Source organism: Daucus carota, chromosome 6 (genome assembly GCF_001625215.2).
Source record: "Daucus carota subsp. sativus chromosome 6, DH1 v3.0, whole genome shotgun sequence".
Lineage (NCBI taxonomy): Eukaryota > Viridiplantae > Streptophyta > Magnoliopsida > Apiales > Apiaceae > Daucus > Daucus carota.
In genome coordinates, this window is record NC_030386.2 from 39,248,585 (window position 1) to 39,273,795 (window position 25,211).

General features: G+C 32.5%; 4 protein-coding genes and 1 long non-coding RNA gene across 7 annotated transcripts in view; 2 read left to right on the forward strand and 3 right to left on the reverse strand.

Annotated features, from left to right (window-relative positions):
• Positions 1 to 588: 588 nt before the first annotated feature.
• LOC108225450 (uncharacterized) lies at positions 589 to 2,756 on the reverse strand. Of its 3 annotated transcripts, XR_001807602.2 has the most exons (5): positions 2,707 to 2,756; positions 2,449 to 2,534; positions 1,988 to 2,080; positions 1,467 to 1,629; positions 589 to 1,215 (listed from the first exon to the last, which is right to left on the reverse strand). It is a non-coding gene; the product is annotated as an uncharacterized LOC108225450 (long non-coding RNA). The 3 variants fall into 3 exon arrangements; XR_001807603.2 differs by lacking the exon at positions 2,707 to 2,756 and having other exon boundaries at positions 1,467 to 1,618; positions 2,449 to 2,700; XR_010284123.1 differs by lacking the exon at positions 2,707 to 2,756 and having other exon boundaries at positions 2,449 to 2,700.
• A 4,128-nt stretch (positions 2,757 to 6,884) lies between these two features.
• LOC108226357 (NAC domain-containing protein 19) lies at positions 6,885 to 7,700 on the reverse strand. The gene has a single exon (XM_017401300.1). It carries the CDS (start codon positions 7,698 to 7,700, stop codon positions 6,885 to 6,887), a length of 816 nt encoding a protein of 271 aa, XP_017256789.1.
• A 1,120-nt stretch (positions 7,701 to 8,820) lies between these two features.
• Positions 8,821 to 11,281, forward strand: LOC108225378 (co-chaperone protein p23-1). The gene is made up of 6 exons (XM_017400223.2): positions 8,821 to 8,961; positions 10,206 to 10,392; positions 10,478 to 10,637; positions 10,723 to 10,760; positions 10,850 to 10,910; positions 10,996 to 11,281. The coding sequence occupies exons 1-6, from the start codon at positions 8,957 to 8,959 to the stop codon at positions 11,100 to 11,102; spliced, it is 558 nt and encodes a 185-aa protein (XP_017255712.1). The 5' UTR covers positions 8,821 to 8,956; the 3' UTR covers positions 11,103 to 11,281.
• A 1,281-nt stretch (positions 11,282 to 12,562) lies between these two features.
• On the reverse strand, positions 12,563 to 18,874 carry LOC108225063 (probable F-actin-capping protein subunit beta). Its single transcript, XM_017399873.2, has 8 exons — positions 18,659 to 18,874; positions 15,482 to 15,552; positions 15,075 to 15,188; positions 14,762 to 14,844; positions 14,611 to 14,684; positions 14,327 to 14,446; positions 12,977 to 13,072; positions 12,563 to 12,907 (listed from the first exon to the last, which is right to left on the reverse strand). Exons 1-8 carry the CDS (start codon positions 18,785 to 18,787, stop codon positions 12,815 to 12,817), a joined length of 780 nt encoding a protein of 259 aa, XP_017255362.1. The 5' UTR covers positions 18,788 to 18,874; the 3' UTR covers positions 12,563 to 12,814.
• A 2,607-nt stretch (positions 18,875 to 21,481) lies between these two features.
• LOC108225070 (magnesium transporter MRS2-F-like) overlaps positions 21,482 to 25,211 on the forward strand; it is a 5,128-nt gene continuing 1,398 nt past the window's right edge. The window contains exons 1-3 of the mRNA XM_017399880.2: positions 21,482 to 22,006; positions 23,821 to 23,997; positions 24,739 to 24,867. Of these exons, the coding sequence (XP_017255369.1) occupies positions 21,626 to 22,006; positions 23,821 to 23,997; positions 24,739 to 24,867 (687 nt within the window). The 5' untranslated portion in view covers positions 21,482 to 21,625. The remainder of the gene's footprint in view (positions 22,007 to 23,820; positions 23,998 to 24,738; positions 24,868 to 25,211) is intronic.

Sequence of the window (25,211 nt, forward strand, 5' to 3'; positions counted from 1 at the left end):
ATGTCTAAAGACTCGTGTGGCTCAAAATAAGAATTACTTTTCCTCGTCGGGCCTGTTTTATAAATCGGTTTTTCTAGTGTGTGCTCATAGAGGAACACACAAGCATCAAATTTTATAAGTTTGGTGATTTTTGATTGGCTCATGCTTCTTTATAATGGTGGATCCCCTGCAAATTCACCTGCAAATTCACCTGCAAATTCACCAACCACACCAACACTACAAGAAAAATGACTAAAAGCCACCGCCAATATGCGGTCGCTTTTAGCTAAAAGCGACCGAAATGAGTTGGTAGCAAATAAGAGGGTCGCTTTTATTACTTCCGGTCGCTTTTATATAAAAGCGACCGATTTTTGGTCGCTTTTATTTTATTTGAGATTGATCATTTTTGCTTCAATATTTTGATGAAAATTTGAATTTGCCGCCTAAAGACATCAAATTCCACCAATATTGGTGGAATTTGAAAAGCAACCACCATTTCTGCCGGTCGCTTTTATATGGTTATTTTTATAAAAAAAAAACCCTGCAGATTATTTTTGTTGGGATCTCCTATTTACTAGTAATAATCATATCAGAAGAATTTATGAAATCTTAAACTTAAAATACACATAACTTTCAACACAAACATTTATTACAAACCACAAAAGTTAAGCTATTCGGACATTACGATTACATCGATATCATAAAAAGAACTACAAGTCCCCTAGATAATTCAGAAACTAGTTATCATTGGCCAAAAAAACGTCCCAGTACACATTATGGCACACAGCCTCAAATGATATGCACATCCACTGTACAAGGCCTTTGCACTTCAGAACCTGATGTTTGATCATCACTCTTCTAGTATTTTAAAAGGTCTTCTTCCAGAATCTGATAATCACATGAACTAGAGTATCCAACTCAAAAACATGTAATACAATATTAAGCGTTCAGAACAAAAATAAATAAAGCATTCGATACATAGCAAAGGGATTCAGAGACCAAGAAAATATAAAAGTAAAACTAGGATATTTACGCAAGATAGGGGAGTACATCTAAGTGAACTTCATCCATTACGACACTGCAGTTCCATAAAACAGTTAATTTCCATGCACACTGTAACTACATACTAAAAACAGAACGATAATCTGTACAAGAGAGTAGTCCAACTTCATACCGATATTTGTCAAGATCATCATCTTTCAGTGTCTCACGCAAAAGCACACCTTCAGTCATATACTGGTCAAAAGTATAATAGTGTAAGTAACATAGCAAGACAACTTCAAGAACTAAATTTAAGCAATTCTACAAAGCAGTCAGGACTGATTAGTCAATTACACAATATACTGCCACATATTTGCAGCAGATTTGAGAAATAAAAATCTCCCTCAAGACAGGAGAGGTAACATACACATTCTCATTTTTAAAAACTGCAAGTGAATAAATCAGACATGTTGAAATAGAGCTGCATTTACAAAACTAATGTTTACCTTTATTACAGTGTTTGGCCCAGTCACATCCTCGAAACGAATTGCACATAACCAACTAGATCACCAAGTTCAGTTTCCATCTCTTCGCTTACTCTTTTGGCAACACTCATTGCAGCCACACACCTTGGTTGAGTTCAGCCTACTTCATGAATCTGAAATTGAACTTGAAAAACAGAGAAAAATAAACAAATTTTCATTTTTGGTTGCCCGCTAGAATTTTATTCCAGACTTTGAAGTAACAAGCACAATGTCACACGATGTGTGGGCATATACACACACACACACACACACATAAAAGAACATGATTACATAAGTTTCTTCACTGCTATTCATTTTATTCACTTGTGTTATTCACTGCTGTTCATTTTGTACAACTACTACTTTGATGTCTGCACTAAAAGAACATGATTACATAGGTTTATCAGAACTGGATGCAGCTCCTAATAAGCTCTCCTCAACTGATGTTTCAAATGATAATGAGAAAAACAACCTTAAAGAGACTGAGATGAGGCCTGGGTTACCTGGGCTTGGTTTGTCATAAAACCAAATAAAATCAGGGAATTTGTCTCTATCAAAATGCTTGCATTCAACACGATATAACACGATGCTCACAACTGAAAAAAAATCAGTTATAAGATAATATCACTACAGCAAGACATCAAAGGGGACATGGTAAATGTAACATAAGTCAAATTATTGATCTAAGGTAAACCTGGTTTGGGGGGGGGGGGGGCATTGTAGGTGCCTTGTAAATATATATCTGAGAGTATAATCCATATTTTTACCCTGAGCTCTCCATATATGGGTTCTACAGAATTCAAGACTTCAGTTAACTATGAAATTTGATAGCGTTATCACTAAACTTGTCTAATACTAGTTCTGTCCTGATTATAACCTAACCACTGATAATACCAGTGTGTCACAAAACAAAATAAAAAACCAAACAATATCAAGCAACAAAGATTATGAGGAAAAAACATACCTAAAATAACCGATTGAAAGCAGGAATAGAGTTGGACATGATGAAGTCACCGTGAATCGAAGTCGAAACATCAAACCCTAAATCACCTGGAAACCCCCAAATTAGCAATATATATCTAAAATTAAAGGATGATATCCTAAATTCAACAATACACATAAAATACAGGGCTGAAGAGAGAACTCGGAATTAAGAGAGTGAGAGAGTGAATGAGCGAGAGTGAGTTCAAAGAGAGAGACTGGTAAAAGGGGGAAATGGCACCTATTTTCATCTGGAGGGAAGATGACCGCCTATTTTTTTTTACCTTCTCCTTTACCTTCTTTATCGAATTATATATTGGAGGAAAGTTCTATGGAGACCGCTATTTCATCGAAGACCTCGGAGACCACGTATATTCTGCAATCAAAACACTATAAAATAAATTATTTTGTAAAATATGTTCTACAAATATCATGTATTCATTAAAATTGTTGAAGATCATTTATGTTTAATAAGTAGATAATGTATGTTTTATAAGTTTAACAAATGTTCTGCAAACTAAATATATTTCATAGAACAAAACATTTTGTAATGTTCCACATGTAAAACTTATATGATATTTAAGATTTTAAATGAAATAATGATTTCATAGAACATGATTTGCAAAACTATACGTTTTGCAATGTTTTTATGAAATATTTTACTTGCAGAACATATGTGGTCTCCGGGTCTCCGAAAAAAATATGATCTCCGTTGAACTTAACTCTTATATATTATATATATTATATTAAAAGCTTTAAATTCTGATAAAAAATTTATACATAATCAAGCAACTTTTATTTTTAAAACTCAAATAGAATTTTCAAATTTTAAAACTAATAAAAGATGATTTTGATATGAAGAAAGAATGTGATTACCTAAAATACAGTCAAGAATATAATATATTATACCAAAAACTAAAAAAGTTATTTAGGATTATATATGGGTTAAATATTTTAAATGTTTTAGCCGCTAACATTTCAAATGATTATTCGGAACAAAAGTAGTTATTTAAAAGTACCTCCCCCTCCTAGAGTCCAATGTTTGCGCGCATTTTAAGATGAATATAAAATCTACTTATGTAATTTATTTTTAATTTTTCTTTTTTTAGTAAAATTTAAATGTTGAATTTTTAATTAGAAGAAAAGTAATAATATATAATTTATAGAACTATATATAATTTAAAGGAACATTAAGATATGTGTCGAGTCCCGCCCTACTTGGACCGAGGGAGCAATATTTTAAGTCGGAAAAGCAACTCCAACCTTGTAAAGCCCCTGGTTTAAAAATACATTGACATATTAAAAATAAAAAATATATATATAGATAATATTGTCAAAATTTCACACCCTAGTCATACACCCTTTTGTCTATAATTTTAAGCAAGCCCCTATGCATGGCTAGATTCGTGGAACGGTTACATATCTGTAATAAATATCATGTCATTGATCACTCATATTAAAACAACACATTTTATTTATAACAACTTAAAATGATAATATCATATTATATTTAATAAATAATTAGTACCGTCAAAACAAAAATAAATAAAAATTGATGTCTTGGATGTGTTTTTAGCCAACAATTATAATCAACCTTATTGGAGATCTCTAGCAGCAACTCCAACCATCAAAAAACATTTAACTAAAAAATGATTTGATATATCAAAATAAAAAATATTGATAATCCCATGAAAATATGACACTTCAACCATATTCCCCCTTATTTATAATTTTAGCTAAGATTCTTTGGATAACTATATTTGTTGAATAGCCACACCTGTAATAAATGTCAAATCATCAATTAGAATATTAAAATAATATATCATATTTATAACAATTTGAAATAATAAAAATATGTTATATTTAAAATATAACCAATCAATATAGTCAATACCATCGAAACAAACAAAATGTGTTACAAGTTGAGAAAATTTTACATAATATCTTACATGTGTAATTTTATCAACCCCATTAGACATGCTTTAAATAGTACTTTAGCCGTTTTAATTAATACAAAAGCACATTGTTGTTGTTTTTTCATCTCACAAAAATTAGGTTGTTGCATGAAAAAATAATTTCAGAAAAATTAAAATAATCATTCAATCGTGACATGACTAGCTAAAAGTAATTGTTTAACTATCTTGACAATTATAAGAAGACATGAATAAGGCATTATTTTTTATATCTTCGCATCATTGAAATTAAGTCATATTAACATATTTATGATTGAATGGTGGAAAAACAAAAGAAATATCATTTGTAACAAGACTCGTCATTTAAAAGCAATTATTTAACTGTCTTATTTATTATAAAAATACAAATAAATATTTGTTTTATTTCTTCAGAGAACTTTTTTTATATAAAAATAATCAAATAATCATTCGTAACAAAAGCGACCGACTATAAACGGTCGCTTTTGTTTTTATATCTTTTACTTTTCGGGCGCGGGAAATTTCCCGCTCAAACACATAATAGTTAAAAGCGACCGTAGTTGGTCGCTTTTATATTTAAAAGCGACCAAACAAAAACGACCCTTTGTAAAAGTCACCAAACAAAAGCGACCGTCAATAAAAGCGACCGAACGCGGTCGCTTTTGTTTATCAGTGAACTCAAATTTATATTTTGAATAAAAGCGACCACGGGCACACGGACAAACCCTTTACAAATTTCATCAAAAAACTCGGTGTTTTTTGACTAAACAGTTATATGTTTTTCACTCAGTCCAACAAGGAGATAAATAAGAGATACTACTATATTTTGATATCAAAACGAGAATAAGCTGATGAAAAAATATCAAAGAGAGTAAGCTGATGAAAAAATATCAAAGAGAGTAAGCTAATTTTTTAATATCATGCATGCTATCGGCAAAAAAAATAATTGAATGACTAGACCTTAAAATCATGAGCATGTTGTTATAATATTTTTGACCCAAAAACGACTCATTTTTAGTTTTTGTTCTTTTGATTGAATAGATGTTACTAATAATGGATTATTATGAATTTTAAAATATATTATTAATATAAACATATATAACAAATTATGAATTATCAAATTACATTCGTGCACATGCATGTTATATTTATATATCCAAATCAAATTTTTTATCATTATTCAACCAGAGTACTAATTATTCACAATTATAAATTAAAAGTACAAAATTGATTCAAATACAAATTGTAAAAAAAATAAATTTGTTAAACAAGATAAAGAGCACAAAACCATCAGGGCCGCATGGCTGAAGCTGAAGTCTCGGCCTACAAATCTACCCAATTCAGCTTCTGCCTAAAAAAAGAGATTCAGGGAACTTTTGAGAACGTGAAAACATTTTGGGGTACTTAAAAGATTTTCTTAATGAGTACATGCCAAACAAAAGTTTAGATGCTTTCCTATTTGGTTAGCCACAAGTCCTGAACTTTATATTTATGGGACTTTTCTTTCATGAGTGAAATTAATATACTGAAATTTGAGATGGCAAAAACCTTGCTAGATTCAAAGCTAAGTATGCTGTTGAATTGCAACAAGATCTGACATCATAATAGGAGTAGCTCGAGGGCTTCTCTATCTTCGTCAAAATTCTAGATTGAGAATCATTCATAGATATATGAAAACAAGCAACATTTTACTAGACGCCGAGATGAGACCTAAGATTTCTGACTTTGGCTTGGCAAGAATTGTCGGAGGAGAAGACACAAAACCTACGACCACCAGAGTTACGGGAACCTAGTAAGTACATCAGTAATAATACAATAGCATAAGCTGAAGTAATGTAGTTTGGTGGCATGAAAACACTTCTGCGGCAGAACTTCTTCCTCCACTAAACCAGACAGAGTCCAGTAATGAAACAACATTTTCAGCAGAGGACGGTTTGCCAGGGATTTAACTAACTTTTTACAAGCCAGATAAAGCCGTAAAATAAAGTTCTCAGATCAGTCGAATTTAATAATCGACGTTTTGTTGTAGCGAAAAAGACATGTGCATATCTTTCTACAAGCCGATTAAAACCGCGAAGTAAGGTTTTTAATCGAATCAAAAATCGGTCAATTTTAATCGGTACTAGTCGATTATAGTCGGTCGAATTTGACAATGCATGTTTTGTTGCATGGAAATGAGCATGTGCATAATGTAACTTAATTAATATTTAGGTCATCTTTAGTCAATAAAACATGTAAATGAATTGTTGATTTCTACTAATAACCTGCACGTTGGACAAGAATATCTTTGAAACTATGACACAAAATAAATAAAACTAGAATCATAAAATATATAATGAATCTCTATATAAGAATATCCTTTGATCTATAAATTACACAAAGTATATAGAATTAGAATCATAAACTATTATACTCGACTAAAGAATAAAGAAAAAGAGTTTATAGTTTCCTCCAATACCAGAACGAAAACAAACAGAATCTTGTTTTCTCATTGTATCATAGTCGCCAGCTTAAGAGTCAAGTCTATATCATTCTCCTCATTCACTTCCACTCTGCTGCTATTGCTCATCCAATCCATTTGTTTGGTAAGATTCCGAGTTAAATTCTGTCGAACCTTGTTAACATGACTAGCATCAGTATCCGATGGATCATCTGTTGGAGAATTTAGTAAAGCCTCCATCTCGCAAAATAAATCCCCTTCTTCTGCAACAGAATGTGATTCACCCAGCATTCGCAGCAGGCCCGACCAATCCAGTTCATTATCAGAAGCTTGATATTCTGAACTCATATCAAAAACCTCTTTCTCTTCGTGTTCTTTTCTATTATAAATTCTACACAACACAAATCTCCTGCTCGCGGAAGATCTTGGAGCTAAAACATATTCGTGCATGATCCAATTCGTTTTCTGACCTTTACCTCTCTCGTCTCTCGATCTAATATAATAAACCAACGTGTTCTTCTTCCCGGCCTTCGTTTTCCAAGTCGTGCCACTAATTCTCCAGTATCCTCTCCCGTCTCTCGTGTACCTATTAATCTTGTTCTTACTCAGTGGACTCCGCTCTGTAAAGTAATACGCAAACTCATCTTCTTCGTTGCGAGGGAGCTTGGATGGTTCAGAGACGTAAACGTCAAACTCTTGAACTAACTCTAATGGTATTTTTTCCAAGTGCTTTCCGTAGATCTTGCTGAATAAGTAAGCGAAAGCCTCTAGATCTGAGGGGCGGAATCTAAAACCCAATGGTGTGTGTTGCATCCAGGCTTCAACGCCTGTTGATCTCTGTCTTTTCAAACTCATTGACGGCATGTATCTGATAAGGATCGAAGGGTCCAAGTATACTGGGACAAGCAATTCAATTATGAGTCGGAGGAAAACCTAGCATGTGTATGTTTATATAGCAGTAGGGAGAGGCGGCTATCTTCGACGTCATCGTAATTACATGATTAGGATTAATAATAATAATAATAATAATAATAATAATAATAATAATAGTAATAAAAATAAAAGAATACTAATGATAAGGATAATTAATTATTGTAACAATGATAATAAAATAATGACAATAATAAAAAAAATAGTAGTAATGATAAATTTGAATTATATTAAAGATAATAGTTTTGGTTTAACAAAATTTGATTAAGAATCGGACTAGTAATTAGAATACTAGTGGGATGCTAATTTAACAACATATAAATGATTTATAACACAATTGTTTTTCTCTAAAACCTGCAAGTTCCGCGCACCTTTTAGGAAAGGTAGGTTAACGAGGGTTGATGGTTGTGGTCCTAACAAATCTACGGTTTGGATTATTTAGAGAATTTTGTGAATATTTGATTTTTTATTTTTGAAATACGGATAGGTATAGAAAATATTTAAATGATTTATATTATATAGTAATGCATTTATTAATTAAATGTAAAATTTACTACAATATTGTTGCAACTAATTATTATATTTTTGTAATTATTTTTTTTTTTTTTTTTTTTGAAAATGAGAATAAATCTCAACGAGAATCGGCAATTCACCGTGATAATTCTTTCATTCAAGAAAGCTTATTATCTAACCGTCGGACATGCAAGATGACCGGGGAAATTTAGACAATAAAACTTTAATGTCCGAAAAGAAAACCGGCCTTCTTCCAAGAATCCTGAAAATAAAACAAGAGAAACAAAAAGAATATAAGTCGATATATTTAACAGATTACATCAAATATTTTTGTAATTATTTAATTATATTTAAATTCAGAAAACATAATTTTAATTTTCTGGTTTTAATGAAATCTAAAATTTACAAGAAGTCGAGTTTTTAATTATATCGCCAAAGTAAAAAGGGAAAATTACTGTGCATCAATTGTACAGTATAAGCTAATTACAAAAACAAAAAAAAGAAATATATTTTCGTAATAAAGCTAGGCGCTCAAACACAGGTTCTAGAACTTTCTCCATCAGTCTATACAGTACACAACTCGAGAGCACAAATATAAATAGCCATAGCCACTTAAACTGCAGAGAAAATCATCAAAACGACAGCGCATTCGCGAAGCTTGTTTTCAATCACGAAAAATGACGTATGTTCTTCTCTCTTCTTCAACAATGATTCAATGATTCTGTATCTATTCTGTATGTATATGTCATTTGAGTTGTATGTATATTAATTGATCGAGATTATAAGTTTATCGAGTTTTAATTTATAAGGTCCAACTGTGCTTTGAAGTAATATATATGTATTTGAATTGCAAATATGAACCCTAGATGTTTCAGACTAATTGTGTTCAATTTAATTTCATTATGTTTTTTGTGTGTTTACACTTGTAATTACCGAAGGAATTAATTATTTTAATATGTTAAGTATTTGAAATGTTGTATCGATGGTGTGATATCGTGTTTTGTATTGATATGGTTTTGAGTTTGTGTGATGCGAAATGCGGAAAGACAGTAGAGAAGTAGATGAAGCATAGGTCTCGGTGGCCTGTTATCGAAGAAGATTATTTATGAATTTAAGTAGAATGTTCGCGTAAATTTGATTAAGTATTTGAGAATAGAGTGGATCTCTGAGTTCCTTATGAGGTTGGATGCGGTGATAGTTTGCCGTATTTTGTTCGGTCTCTAATCTGTTTTGTGGTCTGTTACAATTTGTTAGGTTGCAATTTGTTCGGTCTCCAATATATTATGTAGTGTGTTACAATCCGAGAAGCATTTTGGAATTCTAAATTAGAGTTTAAGAAAAACTAATGATATTTATAGGGGATTACTGCATTAAGTGCAGACTCAAAACGTACCTTCTGATTGAGTAACATTTTATTTATATTCGCGTAACTGGGGACCGATGTACGGATATATTTGGTTAAATGAGTGTAGTGGCTATATGTGGTTAAACGAATGTAGTTTGGAATTGCTCCCAACTCGTTGCTCGAGTTCTTTTCGATGTGTACTTGATATGACTAGGACATAGTCATTGGTTCCCTGGGATAAGTTCCTCTATATTCTTTTGGTTAAGAGGGTCCTAACCACGCTTGTCCCCAGTCCCTGATCTGTGTGAAAGTGTACATGGAGAAAGTATATCTGTCTCTTAACAGGGGATTTCTGAAAGTGAAAAGTGTGAGGTTGGTTCTATTATTTTTGTGGGTTATCCAACAACATGCCTCCATTTCGCATCAATGGTGATGTGTGGCTACCTAATCTCGTGATGAGGCGATTACAGAGAAGTAGAATATAACATATCTAGAACAATACTGGACTGCAATATAACATATGTTTAAAATAATACTGTATTATATAACGACTCATGTCTTCTTGTTTGCTCTCTGCTCAGTCGACATCCTACTATAAAGTGGGCACAGAGGTCTGATGTCCTTTACATCACCATTGAATTACCTGATGCTGAGGATGTGAATACAAAGCTGGAGCCGGAGGGAAGATTATACTTCTCTGCAACAAGTGGGCCAGATAATTTGCTCTATGAAGTAGACATTGATCTTTATGACAAAGTTGATGTAGATGTATGTGCTGATAGTTTGCAGATGAGCTTTCTTCGCATCTATATGGTGATTGATGAGTTTGTTAAATTTTAAATGTCTATTTCAGGAGAGCATGGCAAGTACTAACTCGAGAAATTTCGTTTACATTTTAAAGAAAGTTGAAAGCAAATGGTGGAGCAGACTACTAAAGAAGGAGGGGAAACCTCCGGCATTCCTAAAAGTTGATTGGAATAAATGGGTTGATGAAGATGAGCAGGATGAGGAAGGTGTGTTTTAGGTTGCTTAGTCGATAGTTTTATTTTTACAGGTTATTAACTTATAGAACGTACTGACATGTCTGCTGGTTGTTAGATGAAAGTAATATAAATCTCGATGACTTTAACTTCTCGGTGAGTATGTCTGGTACAGATTAAAATGGTTTCAGTTGGTAATAAAATGTGTGAAACTGATGTTGGATGTTTTATTTTGTATATCACAGGGTCTTAAATTGGGTGGCAGTGGAGAAGATCATGGCAATGCTCTTGATGATGATAATGAAGGCAAGTATTATACTAATTTCGTTTGTAATTGATAAAACACATCTCAGTTCATTCCTGTTGCGTAATGTCGATATGCATGATACAGGGGATGATGGTAGTGACACCGAGGAAGAAATCAAGGATGATGAAGCACCTGCTACTGGCAAAGCTGAGCCCAATGATGAAGAGGAACCTACCAGCACTAAACCTTAGTTAAGAACTTGAGTCTTGAGCTATGTTGTTTCTGTCACCATACATATAAATTTACTAGTATCAAAGTTCGTTTTGGAATTCGTCAAAACGTATGGGTTTGCTGTGTGTGATAACAATGCATATGACTTTTGCCCGTGGTGATCCTTTAAAACTTTTTTTGAGTTGTTGAAGTTGTTTTATCTCTGATGTTCATCTAAACAGATTCTGTCCACTCGCCTAGAATAGGAAAAAAAGGGGGTTGAGGTCAAACATAAGTTGCAGCTTCATACCTAGATAACCTGAACAGTTTCAGCTGCAACAAATCTGCAATTCAGATTGTTTGGTGTTGGTTTATATTTTGTTGTCGATAAAGAGTTTTGGACGTTTAGTGAAACTTGTACCTGGTGGTTACGCTTTTCATAGTTGTAACATTTAGCTTCTCCGAGTGAGTGAAAAGGCTGAGAACATGATCTGAATTTCCTTCATATGGCACTATATAGGAAAATGTGGAGATTAATGTAACTCCTTGAATTAGTATGTGAAAAAGTCGGAGTGACTTATATGCTTTGTGAGGAATGAGTGAATGACTACTTTCGTGTCGGGCTATTCTATCCCCAAGCTGTACTCAAAGAGTAAAGAAGTTATGACCAAAAAAAAACAAAAAAAAAAAAAAGAGTTAGAGCAAGTCCAATAGGTTACCTATCTCATTAATTTGTTCTCCTAGTATTATTTTAATAATAAATTTGAGAGAGAATGGGAAAAGGAGGGAAAACACAAAGAAAGAAGGAGAGAGATTATTGTTTTATTCATAATATTAAATAGGTAATGGCTAGGGGTTACTTATAAATAGGTAATGACTAGGAGATTTGAGGTGTTGCTAGTGATTTAAGTCTCCACTAGGAGAGTGTTGGAGTGCTTATTTTTAATACATTACCTAAATGTAAGTTTATAGCAAGTTTAGATAACCTATTGGATTTGCTTTTAAAAGCCATATTTTCCCGCGAAAGGGACAAGTTCTCCCGTCAAACAAAACTGCTTGTGAGATTTGACGAATCTCGAGACCTGTCGTCAAAGTTTCAGGGGTCCAACGATGAACCTTTTCTGGTGACTTCGATATTTAATGTCCCCGTTTTATTGTGACTTCGCAATGATTCATTACTGGTAGTTATTTTATCTATCCGCCATGATTTGGGAGATGCCTATCCATCGATGACTATTTAACAAGTCTATTTGAGCAATATCATTCCATCACAATACAAAGATATTTAGCTTTGTTATTTCGGGGATCACGTAAAAGAAATAATTGCTGAATTGTGCACTCACTCTCAAAGAAATATACATCATTCATGCTTAGAGCATGACATAATAGTTCATTTTTACTATATATTTGCACTTCATTTTTATTCTTTTGTTGTTTAGTTTTCTCCGCACATTAGTAGATATTTTGATCATATAATTCTAACTATTTAAAAGAATTCTGATAAAAAAAATATGTTCCTGAAGTCTTAATTCACATGCAAGAATATCTATCTACAAACTACAAAGTAAATTTTACCAGTTCTGCAGTTCAATCTCAACTCTAGAGGGGTAATCCATGATTCGGGGTCTTTTGAATCCCAAAATAATACACATTATAATTGCATTCCAAAACCCATCATCACATCATTAAATTTGCAAATCACCAAGAAACAACAGGTCTACACATGATCCTACTTCATATGTCAAAAAAAAGCTCACACATCTCGATGATGGGGGAATCTCATTTGCAGTAATTCAGCAGGCGGTCGTAAAGTGCAAACCATCTCTTTTGTTTTCCCAAAATAAACCTGCAATTGCCCTTTTAATTAATATATAACTCACTGTTCAATGAATTAAGGAAGCCATCGAAACTATACCTGGTCTAATGAATTCCTCAGCTTCCCTTCTAGTTCTTCTATCATCTTTCCCATGTTTTGCAGATGACCTTCTGCAACTGCAAGGTCCATATTCATCTAGAAGATGGGAACCAAAGTTCAAAATTCATTGAACATGAGTGAAAAAAAGAAGATGTTTGATGAGACAAGAGAAATGCATGCTGCGGCTTAATATTCTTTGTTCATATAAAACTACATCTACACCTTTCATAACACAATTTCCATCTACTTGTTGCATATTTTAATAATAATTTTACACTGAGCGACCTAAATGGCACTCTATAAGTTATCAATTGATTCTAAAATTACAATGTATATATGATGTAAGAAAACAGATAACAATTAAAAAAAGGTTTATAATTATCATATCATAGTAGTAAATCTGAGGTCGACGCAAACAACCTGTCTGGCTATGTGTTGGATTTTCTTGGCCTCCTCTCAAACTAAATCAGGGTGTGTGTTTTTGTTTTAGGAGAGCTTTAGGCATTATCATTACAACTGACGTTCTAAACTCCCAAGCCAAAGGATGAAGTTTTTAAACATGAAAACAAACATAGAAAGGTGAGACATGGCAAGATATAGCATATAAGTTAAAGCAAAGGTTTAGTCGGGCTCAAGTTGGTTCAAGCATCAGCATTGACTAATATATAGTAATAAAAAAAGATCATGTACATGCAAGCAAAATACAAGAAAGAGTTCACAAACAAATGGAAATGAAGCTTCTGATCTATATACGTTGTTTTTTTTCCAAGTAAAAAAAGCTTAGTTTATCCTTACTCCTTCTCACAGCTAAACTCCTACTCCCTCTGTCCCAGCAAGTTCTTTACGTTACTTTTTGACACACATTTTGAGGCTCCTATAAATATAGTTCTATAATTTTTTTTAAAAAAAAAATTCCCCGTGAATAAAAGTTTGACGTTTAAACTTTTATTCAAAAAAAAAAAATTGTAAAACAAGTTATGGAAATATACTTTATAGGATCCTCAAAATGCGTGCAAACAGTGAACGTAAACTATCTCATGGCACGGAGGGAGTAATTTATTATCTGTACTATATATTATCCTAAGATTAGAATCATATATCATGACGGTGTGAACTAATTAAATATCCTGTTTACAAATTCTCTTTTGTTGAAACATGAAGTAGTCAATACTATATTCAAACGACTCAAGATAATATTCCACATGAAATCTGAAATTTTCAAATCGCGGATAACGAATACTATAATCAAGTAACACTTCTCTCGTAAAACTGAAAGAGGACATACCATCTACCATGACAAAATATTGGTATATAACTATAATAGCAAGAATAAAACAGAGAATCATTCACCTGTCTTCTGATTGATCCTGATAAATTGAAGGAGCCTGATGACTCATTATTTGTAGTCAAAGACAGCATAACAGTACTAGTCAAACAATAATGGGCAGTTCCGTTTTCATCTGGCCCCACCTAAAGAGAAATCCATCAATTGCAAAGGAAACGAGTAAAAAGCCAGTAGGGTGGCAACTTACTATATTTTTGATGGCATGGGTTTGGTGCATTCAGAGAAAAAATAATTAACACATAGATACAGTTTCCACAAAAATAGCTTCTAGCCTCCTGATTATGTGTACCTCAACTACATGTATTGCATCCCAAGCGCCCTCTTGCAGATAACCTCTTCTACCATGTCCGGACTTCGAGCCATCTCCATTGTCAATATGCATCGCATATCAGTTCGGGTACTAGAAACATTACTTGCAGATATTTAGCTAAGACCCTTACCTTTCTTTATTAAGAAGCAAGCAACAAATCCTTCATTTTCATCTTCCCACATATATACTGAAGAAATCCCGCCCTCATAATACCTAACAATTTATTTGTTAAAACATCTGCATAACTCTTTGTTATAAATTTTACAGGATATGAAAAATAAAAACGCCAGTATATTCCATTAACTATATATGCTTAAAACCACAAAATGTTTAGAGATTTATATATTCAGTTGATTTAATTGTTCTGTTACATATTATACAGATGAAATTATAACTCCACGTGTGATATAACAATTTAAAGACGAGGTAAGTAAGGACCTCACTGTTCACAATAAACTGCAAAGACGTCATTTGCTTCAATTTCAAGTTTTCTTAATTCTGATGATGGGTAAGGCCCGTCTTCCAATGGAGGATGGTATTTATTTGACCAGGGTGACCTACAGAAAAACATAAATTTGATACTTAGAACTAAAAGAATCTTAATAAATCTCAAAGATCCAGAAATGGAAGAGTGTGGATTTTGGACTGCGTAATGAAATATTGATAAGCATGCTGAGACATTACTAAGTAAACTCAAAATCCATGGAAACAAGGACAATTATTAGTCCCGGTAACCCAATAATGTACATCAATTATGTGCATGCCAAGCACAAATATGACTACTTAATGAAGATTGCATGTAACAGCATAAAGTAATTTCAAATTGTAAGACCCGAGTATTTAACATTACCTGTAAGAGTCGGCATCTCTATTATACTCGCACAATATAAACTCCCTCCCACATTCAATATCGCTCAACACCTGCTTAAATTTTGTTAAAATGTATTAATAAGATATAAGCCAAGACATATATTTCTAAATGATAATTGACAAGTAAAAATATGAAACGAAAGTAAATTGGTTTTATGGGTATTCATCAAAATTTGTCAACTTAGTGATAGGACTCTAGTTCTATATAAGGAGCAGGGCTGAGAAAAAAGTTGGTGCGCTGCAAAACCGAACTAAACAAACAGAAAACCAAGTAGTTGATTTTTTTTAAAACTGAACTCAACTGATTTATTTCAGCCCAGTATATCTATCCAAACTTTTTGATTTCAAATTGTTTGGTTCTGTTCCCCAACAAACCATTTTTTTAAATACCGACGATCTATAATCTTAATCCTCTCATCAGTATAACATATAAAGAGCAAAACGTATACACTAAAGCATATGCAGTGGACAGAACAATGATACGGGTACCAATACATGACTGTAAGGAATATAACAAGAGTTATATTTTTATTATATATTATACAATATACATACATACATACATATATATATATATATATATATATATATAGAGAGAGAGAGAGAGAGAGTAAAGTTATATAGAGTCCACATTTAAAGTGGAGTCTTGGAGTCCACATTTTTCAAAATTGGACAAAATATAATCTAGTGGTTCTAATTTCAATCTTTTTATTCTACAATATTTTTAAATATTCGACAACCTAAAGATTAGGTTCTACATCGTAATCAACATAATCAACATGCACAACAATTACTTTTGTAAATCACAAAACAGTATGTTCTACAATATTATTAATGAGCAGAACATAATCTTAATGATTATCAAAGGAAGGATGTTAATGATTAATTGATAATGATAAATTATATATTAATTTTGTTAATCAAAGATATTATTTATGATTAAATTAAAAAACTATGAGCGATACCCCAAGACTCCAACTTAAATGTGGACTCCACAGAACCTGTGTATGTGTATGTGTATGTGTATGTGTATGTGTATGTGTATGTGTATGTGTATGTGTATGTGTATGTGTATGTGTATGTGTATGTGTATGTGTATGTGTATGTGTATGTGTATGTGTATGTGTATGTGTATGTGTATGTGTATGTGTATGTGTATGTGTATGTGTATGTGTATGTGTATGTGTATGTGTATGTGTATGTGTATGTGTATGTGTATGTGTATGTGTATGTGTATGTGTATGTGTATGTGTATGTGTATGTGTATGTGTATGTGTATGTGTATGTGTATGTGTATGTGTATGTGTATGTGTATGTATCATATAATATATATCGGTCGGTTCAGTTCCAACCGATCTCTTTTTCGCCGAACACCTAATCTGATAATTCATAATTGTTTCAGTTCCAATCGAAATAAACAGAACCACCCAAACTTTAAAAAAAACAAGATCTAACCAAAATTATGCAGTTCAATTCTGTTTTTTCCAGAGCTAATAAGAGATGTAATCTCTTCTTCTTCTTTTTTTCCAACTTCCATTGATTATTGCAATCAATATCCCTTTATTGTTGTGGGTAGTGTTTCACCCAAAATCCTCTCTTCTATGATTGAGAAATCCTTGAAAAGGTAATTCTTGGTGATGAATTTTTGGCATTTAATCCACTCAAGGCTAGCCTCTTATTGTTCTATCCCATTAACACTCCTTTTTATTTGTTGTCATGCATCAAATATCAACTTTTTACTTGGATTGGGACATATATGTGGCTTGAGATGAATAACGGGATTTTTAAAAACATTTGTAAATCTTCTGATAGTGTAAAATAAGAGTTGGGTGTACAAGTCCAAGGAATCTGAGGCGCTATTGGTTTTAGATCTTTGTCAGGAGTGATATGCTTTTCTACATATAGATTGGTGTTTAACTTTGAGATTTCACAATTCACAGTTTGTTTTGAAAAAAATAAAAAATCGTCTCTGTGGTTTACATATGCCGTACATCGACTGAAATCCCTGAGAATCTCTGTATTTTTTAAAAAATAAAATCTTCCCCTCTTAACTAGGCTTTCCACCTATAACCTAGATATTCTTATATCCAGCCTTATATCAAAAAAAAAAATTACGGCATTAAGCTATCAGCATACTACTCTTACAAAGACAAGCACTGGTATTATACAACTCCAAAACATAGAAATGAAAACATAGGCTACAAAATGATATGTATGATTAGAGTTCATGTGAATACATAGTCCATATCCAAATTAGGAAACAGAATAATTCAGAGATAGAAAAAAAAAAGATTACTAATAGGAAAGAAATGACTAATAAGAAAAAAAATAAACTGAAAACACCTCACACAAGCAAAAAATTCATATATGAACTAGTTGCAAAGGAAGTTGATATATATATGCCTCAATATACAGAGCTTCTATATATGCTTGCAACATAATTTAACACGTAATATACTTCTAAATCTGAAAGAAGTCAAGAACTAAAGATCATTCTGTTCCCTAATCGGAAAACAACTATCTCAGGCAGTGAATTACACACTAAAAGTCCATTAAAACCACATATTTGAACCTAAAAGTAAATAAGCTAATTAACTCGAGGAGCGTAAATCTGAAACAACTTCATGTGACATGAGCATTATATATATACATGCTACTTATGCTTCTATGCACGCTATAGTAATAATAAACACTAACTACGTCAAAATCGAAGTAACTTGAGACCAGTCTATTCTGTTTAAGGTAAAAACGTAACTAGGCGATGTATGTAAAGTTCATATATATAAAATAATACTCCGAGCTTCTAAACTTACAATAAGACAAATCAACACACAATCTATTTTAAAAACGAAAAAACAAAACAACACTGTGTTCCAGAATAAGTAAAATTGGATAAATTCTATCGAAAACCAGAACATAGACTACAATCAAAATCACACAGTGTGTGAATCGAAACAAGCACGTATAGTTGGAATCAACAGAATCTACTTATAAATCGGGCAAAAATAGAGATCGATACGTTCTGTAAAAGGCAATGAATTAAAAGCTAAATCTAATGAAAACTACAAAACAGAATCTAAAATTGAAGAATCGCTGATCAAAATTAAATGATGTAGATTCGAATTGAGAAATAAAATTAATAGAAATGCGAAGGGACCTGGAGAGGCTGATCGACTTGGGAGAGAAGATCGGCGGAATGGTGAGGTAACAAACTGAGAAGAGCGGAGAGTGCGGTGTCGATGTGCTTCGGTGGTATTCTTCTCATCAATCCCAACGCTGCGTCCATCTCTCTCCCTCTCTCTGTCTCTCTCTTTCTCTCTCTCCAACACCTACTGTGTGTTTTGTGTGTGTAGGAGACGTTCAAAATTGTATGTATATCTCCTTTTTCCCGTTTCTTGTCTTAAAAAACGATAATACAATAATAATTTCACGCTTAATTAAATTTAAATCATACGATGTTCTCTAAAAAAAATCATGAACCAATTTCATTTTATAATTTTGTAAAATTTAAAATGTTGAAAAAATGTTTAAAAAAATTTTAGAGGAGCACGTGTCCGCTTGATTCTTACCAAATCCGCGCCCGACTCTAATTACATATTTTCTTATTTGAAAATTTAATAAATCACAACGTAAAATATATACTTGTCAAACATGTACTTGTTTAAAGAAAACTTACATAATCTAATATCATGATTATATTATGTAATATCTTTTATCTATAATAATTTAATATAATATAAAATATATAATTCGGAAGATACACTTAAATAATATTATAAGTACTAAGCACAAAGTAAAACAAATTTTATAAAATTATTATTATATATCAGTTTAAACATCACTGTTGAGGTACTTTTAGTCGTCTAATTGAAATATCAACTAATAAATAATATCAATTACCAAACAAAATAAATAAGATAACAGATAAATGTAGCAATTATATTTAAATAAAATAATTATATTTAATCTATATATAATATAATAGCTAGCTTTATAAAATTTTGTACTTTAATGGAGTTGGTTATAATATTTGTCTATTATAAAAATGTATTATTATTATTATTTTTAATAATTATAAATATATTAAATTGATATCATAATATATAATTTGAATCCCTGCAATTATATAGAGATTCGCGAAATATATTCAGGTATGATCGAGGTTTATTTTAAAAATAAAATAAAATATTACCGAGGTTGGTTTTTCAATATAGAGGAATTTCTCAAATTTCTATATTTTTTTGTTTATGACAAGTTTTTAACATTTTAGATAAGAATTATCATCAACTGGTATACTTTAAAACCATAAAATTCTGACATGATTTCTACATGTTATTAAACTTGATTATTATATATATTATCGTTTTGATTGGATATTTAGTGTGATCTTTATATTTTATTATAATTTGTAATGATATTAGATACACATATATTACATAATTTGTAATGATATTAGATACAGGCATATTATTACTTGGCACTGAAAAATTAACATGTCTTTAAAACAAAAATATAGTCTAGAACTAATAATTTTATTTTTATCAATTTTCAATGATTAGTTAAAAATATCTGTGTATCGATGCAACTGATTTTGCAATTAAAACCACATCGTCTTGAATCAAACTACATCAACAATTTTAGAAATCATGATCTCTAACTTTAGAAATCATGATATCGTTCCAATTTTTTATAAATATGTTGCGCTCCTCTTTACTTCTTAAATTTAATTTTCAAAGCAGTTCGTGTCTTAAACATGATATAAAAAATTAATGTTTTGTAGTTTAGAACATAGTTAAATAACTTCAGTTACAATAATATATCTTATCTCAACCATATATTTGATATTTTATTAATAAAAATGTTCTTTTATTATTAAAAGACAATATAAAAAAGAGAAAGAGAATATGTGTAATAATTTATTATAAAACATAGAATAGATCAAACGTGCGATATTATCGAGAGTAACCTTTCTTATAAAATATCCCCAAATTTTAACTTAAAGTATCACATAATTTCGACTTGCTTTTGCTTGATAATTACTTAATGATTATGTTGTAAACCAATTAATACTTTCGAACAATAATAGTGACTACACCGGGACATCTCACTCCCTGTCCCTATAAAATAACATGGATCCTAAATAAGAGCAGAAGTCTACTTCATTCACCTCTCTTGATTTAATACTGATCGTAAAAATTGAAAATCTTAGAACTAATTGATTGATCTGTCAATTTAGAAATAATAAAATATTTATTAAAAATGAATAACAAATAATTTTGTGCTAAATTGATGTAAAATCGTTAATCAGTAAATCGAGAATTTTTAACACACTACATACAAGTAAACACAAGTTTATAATTTAAACCGTTAATAGTCACTATCTTTTTATGTACACACCAACAAAAGAAATATTCATGAACTATGAGGTTAATCAGAAGCCATACATTGGCCCTGTTTGGGGATTAGCTGTTAGTGGTTACCTGTTAGCGGATTGAATTGATGTTTTGACTAGCGGATTAAATTAGATGTTTTGACTAGCGGATTAAAATAGATGTTTTGACTAGCAGATTGAATTAGCTGTTTGTCGTAAAACAGTTTGGTTTATAGCTGATTGATTAGTTTTTTCTGACACAAACTAAAACTCTAACCCAAAAAACTCCTCAAACTAGTTTTTTCAAAATTAATTTTTTGGGTCAAAACCTCTATTTCAATACACTAACTACCAAACACTTATATTAGCATATTCTTATGTTCAAACATTTAAATCACCCCAAATCTCTAATTTTGCCCAAAGCTCTAACTTCCCTAACATGACCAATGATTTTTAGTGAAAAAAAGCCAGTGCAGCCAAATTGTTAGGTATTCATACCAAACTGACATAAATCCAAGCCGTCCCAACCGAATCTCTATAAGAAGAAAACAAAAACGAAATAATCTTTATTCAGTAAAAAATACTTAAAAAATAGTAAAGAGTTGATCTTTCAAACCTCACGGGAAAAATAAGACCCCTAATAGTACTATCCTAATATGGCGGGAACACGTACTCACCATCTCTCTCAAATATGAGCAAAAATAATTAAAAAACAATAAAAAATAATCTCATCTCACAAACCCTAGCTCAGCAATGGTGTACCCGCCGGAAGATCTGAACCGCGCCGCCGTCCACGCCGCGCCGGCGCGCCGCAAAGGCATCGGGACTCGCCTCTGGCTCGTCGTCTCCGAGTCCGGCAAGTCCCACGTCGAGGAGGTCGGGAAACACTCGATCATGCGCCGGACGGGACTGCCGGCGCGTGATTTGAGGGTGCTTGATCCGATGCTGTCGTATCCATCGACGATTTTGGGACGAGAGCGCGCGATTGTGGTGAATTTGGAGCATATTAAAGCGATTATCACTGCTGCGGAGATTCTAATGATTAATTCTACTAATCCGTTGGTTGTACAGTTTGTTATTGATTTGCAGGACCGTGTTTCGACGCCGAGTGATCGGTCAAATTCCCCTCTGGAGGTATATCTGTTCCGAGCTTTCGATTTCATGTGTTTAGCTTTGGTTCATTGACTTGTTTTTGTTCATGTTTGGGCGTTGACTTTGTATTCTTAATTTTCGAGTAATTAGGGTGATGTAGTGTGGATTTATTGTGAATTAAATTTGTGCTTATTTGATGTAGTGTGGATTTATTGTGAATTAATTTGTGCTTATTTGGATCAGTGTCAAATTGTTCATCAAGTAGTTGAGAATTAATCAGGCGACTGTTGTTGATCCTGTTTTCTAGCTAGTAAGTTATAAACCGAGAAATTTGCAGGGAGTACACAACTACTATTATGATAATTCTAATATGTAATATTGAATTTTTTAATATATTATTTATGAAAAGCTCATAGAGTCTATGACATTGACTATAACTGTATCCTAATATTGGTATTAATGTGTAGCCTGATTTCCCGTAGCAAACACAAGACATTTTTCGACCCTTGTATAAGTCAATATTGCCAATTAAATGTTGGCAAAACAATTTCTCATTAGTTTCTGCACAAGATTTTCCCATTAGTTTATGACAATGCTATGAAGCATCCCTGGGAAGCTACAAACAATTCTATATGTTTAATGATTAACATTTAGAAAACAACTTTTACAGCCATCTTCTTTTCTATCTATTATAGTGACATGTATTAACATGAAACCTTTGCGAATCCTCTCCGCTATGCGGGTATATGGCCCTTTTCTCCCTCGCCAGTCTTGTAACAAAGCCTAATTGATGAACCCAGTAGCCCTCCATGTGTATGAGATGTGATCAATTTTCTTCCATGTCAACGTACTCGGTGATACATCAATGTTTGAAGGCAGTATAAATTCATAAGTTCGGGTCTAATAAAGAGGATGGTCACTCAGATTGGAATAGTGTACACATTGCGATGGAGATTTATGGAAATCATTTGCAGTGATTTATGATAATTCAACTAGTGGGAATTGGGACCAGCGAGAATTGCACTTTCCGATTCACGGTCCCAAGAAAATGAGGCTTCTCCAATGATGTCATAACAAGAACTAAGGACATGGTGCGCTTCTCAACGGGAAGTTTTAAATCAAAGAAACTGGAAGTGAAGAGACATTGAGAACGAAAAGGAGTACTATTCATGCCATTACAGTCATCATATACGTAGTTCGGACAATTAGTAATGCTTTTCCATTGGTATTGTATTACTTTGCCGTCTTAATTTTTATGCATGCATATTATTTCATATAGTATAATTTTATATTAGAATCAAAGAAATGAATTTTATAGCCAATGGATTGGAGTTTGAAGAAGGGCTCTGATCCTTCAATGATGGAGGATTTCATGAAAAAGCTGAGTCCCATGTAAGGAAAATCACGGACTAAGATATTATTTAGATACATGTCACACAATATTTTGTTTTGCATTAAGCCGGGGGTCTTCACGAAAACAGCCTCCCTACTCTTTTAGAATAGGGGCATGGTCAGTGTACATTTTACCATCCCCAGACCCTGCTCTAAGCGGGATATACTGGGTATGTTTGGTTTGGTTTGGTTTATTCAGAAAACAACTTTTGATAGAATAATATCAGATTACCGTCATCTAGTTCCTTAGGTTGCATTTATGCATAAACATATGTGTGTGATCTCTTTGTTATATATATGTATATTACTATAGAGATATGTATGTATTGATGTTTAATATTTTTGGTTGACATGTATATTAGTGAATTATTGACATTTTTGTGCGATCAATGCGGTATGGTTTAAAAAATCTTGAGTACTGAATTATATTTAAATTTATGTATCTTGTTTGTATGCTACTGCAGCGACTTGAAGGTGATTTGCAGGATAAAAATCATGCTGCTCTTGCTTCAAATTTCAATAGGGATGATCCTAATGCAACAGTTCTGTCACCAGCAGGTGGTGGTCCAAAGATATTACCTTTTGAGTTCAAAGCACTTGAGGTTTGTCTTGAGTCTGCTTGCAGGTGTCTTGAGTCAGAGGTATGAAGTTTTTTGGTTAGTTGTTCTTTCTCTGTGGCATATTGGTTGGTCATTAGTTGGAAGTTGGAACGGACCATGATATAGTTTCTAAGATCTTACTAGATGCTCCTTGGTTTGACGTTACATTACTGTGTCAGAAAACTAATTGAAATCAAAATCTAGCAGGAAATGTTTACATTAAACTTTTGTTCAATCGTAGCGTGTTACTTTGGCTAATTATCAGCATTACTTACAATTTATAAATCTGATATTCTGTGTTCCCTTTTTTATGGATAATGAGAGGGTAAAGTCTGTTACTGAGATTTAAGTACTCACTCTCATGCAGGGTCAGACCTTTTTCCTCTAGTAACCTAGAAAGGGGGAGGGGGGGGGGGGGGGGGGGGGGGTCACTCTGGTCAGGAATGGCCCTTGTTACAGAAGTCTTCGACCAGTTCCTTATTCCAAAAAGTCCCCACCGGGGTTATTTATGCATTTTTTGCAAACTAATATTTGCATTGAGCCTTATTAGTAGATAACAAGCAACAAAGCTAAGAGTTTACCTTGAAAAAATAAATTGTAAAGATAATAATGTCTCTTTGACCTATACTATGCACAACAGCTCATAATACTTAAATCCAAATTTTAGGTTTTTCTTCAATGTTGAGTCGGACTTGAAAGTGCCTTCTTTTATTCTTTTAAGTATCAGATTAAATTTGTTACCAGCTTAGCATTAGCAAATTGATCTATTTGTATTTGTGTCAGACTCAAACACTGGAGGATGAAGCATATCCAGCACTTGATGAATTGACTTCGCAAATAAGCACGCTTAATCTTGAGCGCGTGAGACAAATAAAGAGTCGACTAGTTGCTATAAGTGGTCGTGTGCAGAAGGTAAATGACAATTTGCTACATAGAAATCAGATAAATGGAGTTTGAATCTCAAAACAAGCTTTTCATAGGTTAATGATTTATGTCCACAAATGTATTCACTTCATTAAGAGGTTTATGTTTAGCTATATATTATATAATTGTGCTACAACTGCAAGCTATTAAAATATCACTACTTTCAGTGCTCAGATAGATATACAAATATAGATGCCCACATAGAATCAGAACTTTTTTTAAATGCTTCAATCAGCCGAAATAAAGTCAAAAGAAAATAATTAAATTCATGTCCCTCGTCGTTAGGACGACCAAAATGCTTAAACTTCAAATATAAACCATCAGAAGTTTCT